The sequence below is a fragment of the Morus notabilis genome, unplaced genomic scaffold (assembly GCF_000414095.1).
Source record: "Morus notabilis unplaced genomic scaffold, ASM41409v2 Scaffold1082, whole genome shotgun sequence".
NCBI lineage: Eukaryota > Viridiplantae > Streptophyta > Magnoliopsida > Rosales > Moraceae > Morus > Morus notabilis.
Genome location: NW_010358712.1, coordinates 196,017 through 207,205, shown reverse-complemented (window position 1 = coordinate 207,205; position 11,189 = coordinate 196,017). Strand labels below are relative to the sequence as shown.

The window sequence follows — 11,189 nt, the reverse complement described above, 5'->3', positions numbered from 1 at the left end:
CCTGCTGCTCACCTGGCTATGCAGACCACTATCAGTAACATTTATCAATTGCAAAACACGAGCTGAAAGTTCTGCATCAAGCACCTCTTGCGACTCGGAACTATATAGAGAGATGGAAACCAGTAAAAAGAATGCTAAAATAGATAGCCGTAGTACAAGAGAAAAAGAATAGGAGAGGAAGGGCTAGTAAAGGTGGTGTATTTACCTACAACCTGTACATTGTTTTATCTTAAGAATTGCAGCAACAATATGAACAATCCAAGCAAGTTTAGCCTCAATAACAGAGATGCCGCTATTGTCAGTGGTCTGCAGTCGAGCTCTTTCCTATTTTAGACAACAGAAATCATTAATCATCAAATGAAAGCAAAAGAGATGCTAATGCAATTGCATTTTCTAAGAAACACCACATATGAGCATACCGTATATGTTTGCAGGATTGGCTCCATTATGTTTATGATATACAAACTAGTGCTTTCATACTGCAATAGGAAAAACAAGTAGCCATAACATGAATAAAAGCTAGACAATAAAGAGAACGTTATGCTTTAGGGCGATAGGTCTTGTATAACTGATGAAGTGTTCAAGGAGACAACATCTAGAATATCTTCAAGATTCAAAAGTAAAAAAAGAATATGTCAGATGAATGGACTGAACCTGGAATCTACAGAGGTAAGGAAAGCAATCTAATTGATCCTGAAGAAGTTCAACGTTATCTAAAGGGTTCTCTGAAAGATCATCTGGTAATCCAGCCTGACAATACAAAGAGAAACAATGAGAAAGAGAGAAAATTGTACTAAAACTTTGAAGTAAATTGCAGAACGCAAGACTGAGGAGCAATTGATGCAGTACCTGCACAGAGTTAAATCTGGATGTTATGAAACCTTCAGTAATCTTAGGCACAAATTCATCCAATAAGCTGGGCGCATCACCTTTTAAATATGGTACAGACGTCACTAATCTGGACCATAACCCAAGAAGATAATATACACTGCTGCTGGCCCACTAGCAGAATACAAGTTGAAGCAGCTTTCCATTAGGGCACAGATAATTGGATATAGACATAACAAAAGACGCATAAAAAGATGAAAAAGAAAGAACAGTTTCATTCATCAGATAAAATCTCATTTTAAGCTTAATCTGAAACATTCATTGGGTAAAACTTCTCTGTGTTTTTTTTCCCCCTCCTTTTCATTTAGCTGGACTTATATTTGGGTAATACATAAGACTGATAAAACCAACCTGCCACGATTGCAAGGACTTTAAAGTGAATTCTGCAACTAAACGGATCCAATCACTATAGCCTTCCACATTCACAAGCTCTGACAACTGCAACAAATTTAAAACTGAATAAGAAAAAGTAACAAGATTCATAATCAATACCAGGCTGGAGAAATTGCACTCTGGGAAGTTGCATGAATAAAAGGCCAAAAAGCAAAAGCCACATGGAACAAAAATAATATCTACCTCTATACGTCTGACCACAAAATAGCAATAAGTCAGCAAAAAGTCTTGGAGTAACAACATATACATTAACCAAATAACAAATTACAAACATCACCTGATCAAATAGAATGGTATCGAATGTAAAATACTCCACAAAAAGTTTCATAAAGTATTGAGGAAAAAAAAAAATTGCAGCTAGCGAGCATTTTGTACAGTCATTGAGTCATAGGTACACAGCGCACTCAAACTACTATGAACAATGTACCAATTGACAATGTTTAATCCATGTTTAATTAATGAAGTTTTGTCTCTTATCAAATATACACACAAACATACCAATAGAATAGCCAGAAAGTAGAACCACATATTAAACATCTAAAAGTCGTACCTGATAATTCACTCTGAATCGCCCCAGAAGCCGGCAATACTCATGGTAATTATCATGATCAGCAAGACCTGATTCCAAGTGAAAACTAACAAGTGTAAACAAAAAGCAGAACCTTAAAAAACAGAGAAAAGGAAAAGAAATAATGGCCAACTTTTCGAGTGTCTGGTTGGAGAGAAACCGGAGAATTTTTTAGGGTACCTAGGACAATGACGTTGTCATATGGAATAGGGTAAAATACCGAGTAGCCCTTTGGGCTTTTGGAGAGGAGAATTTTAGAGTCCTGTCGTTTACTGACCTTGTTAGGGATTGGGATAATTTTTGGTAGTTACTTTGTAGCTTGGTTAGTTTATTGATTTTTTGGAAGATAGCTCATTCTCCCTAATATTGTACACATTGTTCCACTATTAATGAGAGTTCTATTGTCTCTTTTTCCCAAAAAATAAAAATCAAAAAATCAAAATAAAAATTCACCACGGTACATGTTCATGATTAAAATTTAAAAAAATAATAAAAAAAATAATGAAAAAGAGGATCAAAAATAAATTCAGCTTTAAAAAATTAAAAAAAAATTAAGGAAAAATCTTCTATATCTATTGAAAAAGTAAAAGCATAAATGCAAATCTCTTCGTAGGTTTTTTATCAAATTTGTTAAAACCTCCTCAATAAATGCCTCGGTCAAATTATAACAGGCTCTTACAAAATACATTTACCACTTTCCTATTTTCACTTTAAATAAATAAATAAAAACATTGCAGGTCACCCTGCGGCTAAATCTATATCCCTGTCTGGAGTTAACAGAGTAAATACATGCCAAAATAATGACGGCTCTTTCTTATTTTGGGGTAAAAAACGTACAAAAACAAATTGAGCTATATATTTTGAAAGAAAGATGCGAGTAAAGTTCAGACCAGTCTACTCTATCATGGAAAAAAACATGTTCACATCAGTCACACCATGACGCAAAAATGGAGAAAAGGAAGAGGCAAAACAAATCGGTACGTCTGATGCAGATAAAAGCCACAAAAAACACAAACAAATATGAAGTATGTATAAATGCACTTGTCATATACTAAACATCGCAGAGAGAATAGAACACTATATCTTGTCGACACCTCCTCAAAATTGTGGAGCATAATATAATAGGCAAAAAAAAAGGGGGAAGAAGAAGAAAAAGCATGTCATGTCTCCTCAACATCATAGTAGCATTAGCAAAATAAAGAAAAAGACAAGTCAACAACACCTTGTCCTGTTTGTAGGATTTCTTTGGTTCCAGTCATTAAATGAGCCAAAAACTTAGAGCGGGCAGCATCATTTGTAAACAAAGAACGTCTTACAGAAGCTAGTCGCACCAAGCACTCCAGTGCCTAGAAACAACAATAGTGAAAACCCTAATAAAAGAAGCTTTAAGAAGCAAACACAGGAGAAATACAATAAAATTTCAAATTATGGAATAAGAAACTTTGTTTTAACAGTTCTGAAAGTGTACGGCAGTTTAAAAAACAGTTATCTGCTTATATAAATGCATTTAAATTGTAACTAGACTTATCAAGAATGAAAATAATCTAACTCACTAAAGGACAAACTGTGTACTTTCCAACCAGGATAAGATCACTTGTACCGTTAGAACAAGGCAATAAAAAAATTCCATACTAATGACAAAAAATCTGGCTTCTTTTTTTTTTCTCAAAACCAGCAACATTCCCTTATACAATCTTTGAACAGAACAAATCAAATAAAAGCGTTTAATCAGAGTACTTTTGTATTTTTGTTTAGAAGAAAGAGGGTTGAGGAGGCAGAATTTTTGAATTTCCATATGTGAACCCAAAAGGTAGGGAAAATATTGACTTATATTTGGTCTTCTATTCTGAAATGTTATTAATCTTTATTGCCAATGGAAATCGTTTTCTAATTTTTTGAATAAATTCCAATTTTAAATATCTGAAAAATATTGAAATACTTCCAACAAACAACATTACGCAAAGGGAAAAAAATGAGTGAATTATATGGCCCTCAATTGACCCAAAATTATGAAATCTCTTCTAATAAGCAGTAAAGTTGCTCAAGAAAAATGGTAAAATACAGCTACAATAAGCAGTGAAATAGAGACAAAAATAAGAAACAAGTTCAACCAAGAAAAAAAGGGCAAAATACAAGTACTATAAACAATGCAACAAAGATAATGTTTAAGCGACACACACACAAAATAAAATAAAATAAAGAACGGCAGATCTTGAACTATTAGACTAATAAATCTGTAAGAGAAGAAAATAAGAAACAATTGAAGAAAACTATCGGGAAAGGAAAGATTTTGCGGGTTGTTAAATTTAATTTGATAACTACATTTTCATTCGTGCAAAAATCATTGAATTTCTCCCCCCGTCATTATGCTAGTGAACAAAAAGGAAAACGTACATCTGAATAGCCACAAGATGCTTTCTTTGATAGAACAATCATCTACCAAAGCTTCTTGTTAACTTCTAAATTTATTTGAATTGACCTTCCCAATATGGATCCAACAATCTACCAAAGCTTCCCAATATGCAGTCAGATATTACAGAGACCATTTATCAGGATAATCAAAATAAACCTATGGCTAAAGACATGTTCTCCAAGAATTGCAACATTGAACTGGAGCCTACCTAGCTGAGTGCAGAACCCTAGACTCTAAACTTGGTGATATGCTCCAAATTATCGGGTCAAAGGATTTCAAAAAGAATTGCTACAGATCGACTAACATAAGGATATCATATATCCAGTTGCTAAAGTTGGAATCAGCTAGCCAAGTAAACATATGTGATGGTTTGAGTCCACGCCCACCATAAATAGAATGCCCCCTCATTCTCAATTTTACATAGGGATTACTACCAGAAAACATAGTTGTACCAATAATTCAAAAATATATTTCAGACTCCAAACACAAAGTGGTACAAGTTGGCTTCAAGTCTCAGTTGGAAGACTTGAAAAAGTTGTTAAAATGATACCCATGAAAATATGTCCCTCCGATAGCAAAGCAGGATTCAGAAGACAAATACTTGTTGCAACATGCATAACATGATAGTAATATGAATTGTTGAAGTGAAGTACAGAAAAATTCTAAATGAGAATGTCTCGGAAGGCAAAAAGGTAAATACTTGGAAACAACAAAAGAATGCATACTACCTCCTTTGAAAGAGGGGCCTTCGTAATGGCATAGTAATCAAAAAATATTTGCAGGGTTGAAGGATCTTCCAAAACCGGCCTCCAGGAAGATGGTATCTATAAGATAATAAACTACATGATTATTTTATACTCGGTCTAACTGATAGTTCGCTAAACAGATAATTACTGTAACCAAAAGTGGTAAATACCTGAACAGTGCCAAACTCTTCGGAACTTTCATCAATTGAGGTGCCGACAAAATCAAAGGATAAGCATTTAAGTGAAAGAGAAAGAGCCAACTCTTGCAATCGATCCACAACTGCAAATGACATATTTGAGTGCACGTTCCTCTTAGGAGATGGAGTCAACAAAGATTACATATATATCCATACATATGAGTGTATGTGTGTAGAAATACACGTTCATGTATATTTGTGTGTGTGCACCACACACACGCATGTGTGTTTAAAAAATAGTGCAGTACCATCATTCTTCAGCTGACGCAATGAAGTTAAAGATATTTGGAAGATTTGGAAAAGTGATTGATCCCTAAAGTTGCAGGCAACCCTTCGATGATGTGTTGAAGACAAACCAGAATTAGGCTGAGAATTGAGCCAGAAACATGGAAGCCAAGTTAGAGCGCAATGATGCAAACACATCAATGTTATCTTAAAGCAGGTGAAAGAAAACACACAACAAAAGCATAGCTAAACCTTACTGACGTTAACGAGTTATACTGAATGATATTTGAACCATTTAAGTTGTCTTAGTTGAAATGAAGCTGATAGTATTAGTTAATATGACAATTGGTGACAGGAGAAAAATAAATAATAAGTTACCTTCTCAGCAAATTCACAAAATTAAATGTAGAACTTGGTGCGTTGATTGAGAGAGAGAGAGAGAGAGAGAGAGAGAGAGAGAGAGAGATTTTAAGTTGTCTTAGTTGAAATGAAGCTGATAGTATTAGTTAATATGACAATTGGTGACAGGAGAAAAATAAATAATAAGTTACCTTCTCAGCAAATTCACAAAATTAAATGTAGAACTTGAGAGAGAGAGAGAGAGAGAGAGAGAGAGAGAGAGAGAGAGAGATGGAGGGAGGGAGGGGGAGAGAGAGAAATCAAGAAACTGACAGCCAGTGAAAGAATATTATGTCTCACTCCCATCCAGAGATAATATCATTTCAATTATTTTCTTCACAAATAATCCATAATCCAAGTCATATTGGGCTCTGTAGAAACCTATAATTTTCTTTTTAATAATAAGGATGTAATTTTTTAAACTCAATCAAGAAAAGATTAAGATAAAACCTACGAATCAATTTGCATGATTAGACCACGATCAAAGGTGCAATATCAAGGAAATTCTGATGTGATGCCTAAAACCATCTTCATCTTCTTTGGTTATTTACATACATAATCATATATCTTCAAGTCAAGTTGAACAATAAAAGTAAATATGAATCTGGAGGCTCCGTTTGAAATAATTCCTTATGGGTGTCAATGGGGAAGAACAAGATATATCTTTAACATTTGCTATAATCCTGCAAACCCTATAATCTTTCTTCTTGATCTTTTTTGGTTGCCGTAATAAACGAAAATATATTATTAGAAAGAAATAAATAATATAAAACAAAAGAGAGAGAAAAGGAATCAACCAACAACAGGCAAAGAGAAATACATAGAAACAGAGCCTACAAAGAGTTATTCCATCCCGAAAAAGATTCAAGAAAAGGAAAAAATTCTTCGACTCTTTAAAGTATACAATCACAAAGGAATCAAAATTTTAATTCTATCCAAAACCACTAAAACATCATCAAAATAATACACGGAAATCCTCTAATTTGGGGAGAAAAGTAACCTTAAATCCCTATAAACTCCACACTTTATCTCTTCAATGTCAAACATCTTTTTATCAAAAATGATACTCCAAAGTTGATAAGAGAAAATAAAATCAGAATTAAAAAAAAAGGGGGAGGGGGGCTGGCTGTGGTATAAATAAATATAATTTAACAAAAAAAAAAAATTCAAACAAAAACAAAAAAACACACAAAAGACAGAACTTGATTAATTCATAGAGAACCGTGAATTACAAAGCAAGGAGGACAAGATGTCAACCTGATAAAAAGGAAGAAAAACAGAGATAAAACAAGGTAAAACTGAGAATAAAAAGTAACAAAAGGAACAGACTGTCAAAAATGCCCCTTCCTAACCAAAACTGAAAACTGAAAGTTACTTTAAAAAATTATCCCTCATGCAACCATATTGCAAACCAAACTTGACTTCTTCCCACAGCTCACTAGCATTGCCTTCTACATCTTCAAAAATCCTCTTATTCCTTTCTAACCAAATTGCCTAGCACATATAAAACTTATTTTTTGCGACATGATCCTTTCAAGAATTCTAGAACAAGTACTTAAGAGATTTCGAAATATTATTGTGCGTCTACACAGTAATGATGACAAAAAATTACCTGATTCATTTCAGATACAAGCTGATTCAATATCTTCAAACCAATGGCATAGTGCTCTGATGTTGCCTGGTAAAACAAAATGTTTGCATGTTATCATTCTGCAAGATACTACAGTCCAAAACTGATAAAAATAGCAGGCACATAGTTTAGTTGAAGCACTCAAAATTACAGTAACCAACGAGAAACAATGCAAGTCTCATTAAACTTTACAAAGAATCACAATAACAGTCGTAAGTACTCATAGGGAGCACATGAAATTTAGGATAACAAATTAGACTGGCATTTTAAGTTAAATGTTGCAGGGAAACTTAATGAGCAGTGAGAAGTGCTTGTTCTCCTTCGTCATGCCCTCTCGAACTACTTAGAATCTTTCTGTTTCTCATATTAGTATAACACATGATAGTATCATAGTATATCCACAGACGCATTGTTGGGAACGGTCTCTCAAACTTCATGTGGGAATAGCTACACATGAGTTCATAAAACATGACCGTGACTAGGAAGCATTAAAAAACACGAATGTTCTAAAACAAAAGAACTTATCATCTTGCATAACAGAGTGATTAAGTAACCCTGTCTTTAAATCACCAACAAATTTAGCATCATATTAGCAATGCATGCATGCTAAGCACAATAGCAAAGTAACTAAACATCAAAATCAAATAACTATAGCATTCATAAAGTAAAAAACACAAATGACGAATAAATAATGACAAACTCTAAAAATAACAACAAAATATTACATCCTCGACCACAAGCAAGCCATATAAGCTAATCATATCACCTGGCTCAAGAAGTTGGTTGATTCTTTCACCACATCCCGAAACCGGTCATCATCAAACCACCCAAACTTTGTAACTCGACATAAGAGTTGGATTAAAGACGCAGTAACAAAAGGCTGCAACTTAGGTCCTCTGGTGAACAAATAGTTGATAAGGTAACTTCCTACATTTCAAGTCCAACAATCCTAACATTAAGGAAACCAAGGTACATACAGAAAATCTCATACAACAATAACCAAATTATAATGTGTATGTATATATATATCGAAGATTACTAATATCGAGACGGAGCTGCAAAGCAAGGCTATGCTCAGTGACTTGCTTCAACAAACTCGAACTCGCCAACATCAACGCGTACGGCGTGAGCGCATTGTCGAGAATGTATTGGCACTGCGAAATGTAATCAGTGTTCACCGAAAAGCATTTCAAAGTGTTCTCCGCGTGAGCTCTCTCGACGGAGTCCTGAGAATTGTACAGCCTCTCGCACAGCGCCTCCAATTGTGCCAAGCTCTCCATGATCGCAAAAACAAAAAAACCTGCCATTATTGCATTTCACAAAAATCTAATCACCAATCACGACGCCATATCGCACACCACCAGATAACATCGTTGACTGAGTTCGTACATTTTCCATAATTTTCGATTCAAGAAACAATCCGGTTTTCTAAGCAAACAAACACAGCATAGAAATTGCCTAAATTAGTATTCCTAAATCCACAAATTGGTGAAAAAAACATACGAATTGGCGCTACTGAGGATGAAATCCACAACGGAAGCCAGATTTTCCGAGAAAAATCGTTGGTGCAGAAGAGAAAATGCAATCACCGACATTCGAGATTCATTTTGACAAGAAAATCACAATAAGAGGAAATTTTATTGAGAAAGATCGACTGTGGTTTGTGGAATGTGCAAAAAGAGAGACAAGAAGATTCTATATATATATATATATATATATATATGTATGTATGTATATGTGTATATATATACCTGAGGTGGATCTGAGATGGATCAAAAAGCGTTTTTTGCGATGAATTTGATTGTTTTCAACGAAATTTCTTGTTTGTCTAAACTTGATTCAAATAGGAATGAGATGAGATGATCGTCTTTGGGAAGAGACTGCGGAGGAATCCGTCTTTGGGCTTTCTTGCAGGGCTGGCGTGTTGGCGTTGGCCATTCGGCTTAGGCTTCTTGGGGCAGTCTGCAATTAGACTGGCCGAAAGTAAAATAAAATAATAAATAAAGTAAATTAATTTAGTCCTTACACTTTATATGGTTCGTCACTTAACTCCCTATAGTAAGAACTTTGTCATTTCACCACCCAAACTTTCCTTTTACATTTCACCACCCAAAAGTTATGGGGTAGCAATTTGGAATGTGTTCATATCAACTTAAATTTTCGTGTCGAATTCAAATTGACCCACATATCGCCCATTTAATCAAAATATTACTCAAATAAATACCTTTATGATTAATATAAACAATTTAAATTTTTAAATTATTTACTTAGTCCATTTATTTATATTTAACATTGCTACTATAGGGTATAAATCTTATATTTATCATATTCAAATTAAATCTAATAACAAAATTTTTGTTAAAAAATATTTTTTCCATATTTATATATATTTTAAATAAAAAATTTAATAAATCGAGTCAATTCAAATTAACTGCGTGTTTTCGTAATCGTGTTGTAACTCGCATTGCCATCCTCATAATTCTTTTGATAGAATACTCAAAAAATAGTCTAATAGGGCACTGTTTCAGCGATATGAAGAACACTAGCACGTTATTCTGATTTGCACGTGTAACAGTGTACTACATGCAAGCCACGATAAACACACTGTATTTTGTCTTAGCAAAAAATACAACATTGTACTTTGTAGTGAGTCAGAGGTATACCTCTACCAAATGGCTCATGGATGGTGTCGATTGTGTTATTTTGGTTATCTGGAAAAAAAAAAAAAAATTCCAATCAAATTACTTCATTATGAAAGATTCTTGAGAACTAAATATTTTGCACTTAATGTATTATTTTTAAGATTTTGATTACTATATAATATGAAGGCAATTGTCTATATTTAATTTCTAAAATTATTCTTTAATTTTAGTGTCGACTAAAATTGTCAGCAAAAAAAAAAAAAACAAAGTTCATTAATAATTGCCAAAAAAAAAAATCAGATACCAAAGTGATATAATGCCATTAATTTAGAGACTAAACAAAAGCTAACAACACTTTCTTGAATCATTAGTAATTTGTCTCCTGAAGTTTTATTAAAAATATAAAATATTTTATTGATTTTTTTATTTTAAGAAATTATCTTTGAATTTAATAAATTATTACAAAGTGCTATTAAATTGATCAACGATGTTAAAATTTAAAAAAGAAAATGTTGTTATGGACATAACATGACCTGCTATATCGTAGTTCAAAATTTGAGTTTTTGCATTCAAATGGGCTCTTGTGATATGTACGAGAACGTACTGGTCATTAATCTGGAGACATTTTACAATATTTTATTAGATTAATGGGTAAATTGCAAAAATTAAAACTTTTAAGGAATAATTTGTCAAATAATAAATATCCTTTAATTAAAATGATAACAGAGTGTCTTGGACACAGAATTCATGTTTGACAAAACAACATGGTTAGAATAAAGAAGTTGACGTCGCTGATGCAAACGTTTACGTCATTAGCGCAGAAATACTATATGTGGCATGTTACTGGACACATTCCTGCTCTAATGCATGTGAGTTTGAAAACTGTCGTTTTCAGAAGTCCAGAGCAATCCCAGAAACAAGCAAAGAAGATGAACGGAGACAAGCGATTTACTTGGTCCAGGTTAAAAAACCCTAATCCAAGGGCAGAAGAAAAATCCCCCAAGCCAAATCCACTATCAAGAAAGAATACAACTCAAGCCTCACACACTCTACAGAATTACAAGCTGTAAACCCAAGCTTTTTCTCAG

General features: G+C 33.6%; 1 protein-coding gene across 3 annotated transcripts in view; it reads right to left on the bottom strand.

Annotated features, from left to right (window-relative positions):
* LOC21395437 (exportin-7) overlaps positions 1-9,408 on the bottom strand; it is a 19,482-nt gene extending 10,074 nt beyond the window's left edge. For all 3 annotated transcript variants that reach the window (XM_024162298.1, XM_024162300.1, XM_024162299.1), the window contains exons 1-15: positions 9,211-9,408; positions 8,499-8,759; positions 8,226-8,386; positions 7,442-7,507; positions 5,454-5,571; positions 5,179-5,288; positions 4,991-5,086; positions 3,072-3,195; positions 1,832-1,899; positions 1,240-1,326; positions 850-1,002; positions 655-750; positions 420-479; positions 206-324; positions 13-100 (exon numbers count right to left, since the gene is read on the bottom strand). In XM_024162298.1, coding sequence (XP_024018066.1) covers positions 13-100; positions 206-324; positions 420-479; positions 655-750; positions 850-1,002; positions 1,240-1,326; positions 1,832-1,899; positions 3,072-3,195; positions 4,991-5,086; positions 5,179-5,288; positions 5,454-5,571; positions 7,442-7,507; positions 8,226-8,386; positions 8,499-8,739 — 1,587 coding nt within the window. In that variant the 5' untranslated portion in view covers positions 8,740-8,759; positions 9,211-9,408. The remainder of the gene's footprint in view (positions 1-12; positions 101-205; positions 325-419; positions 480-654; positions 751-849; positions 1,003-1,239; positions 1,327-1,831; positions 1,900-3,071; positions 3,196-4,990; positions 5,087-5,178; positions 5,289-5,453; positions 5,572-7,441; positions 7,508-8,225; positions 8,387-8,498; positions 8,760-9,210) is intronic.
* Between the last annotated feature and the right edge of the window lie 1,781 nt (positions 9,409-11,189).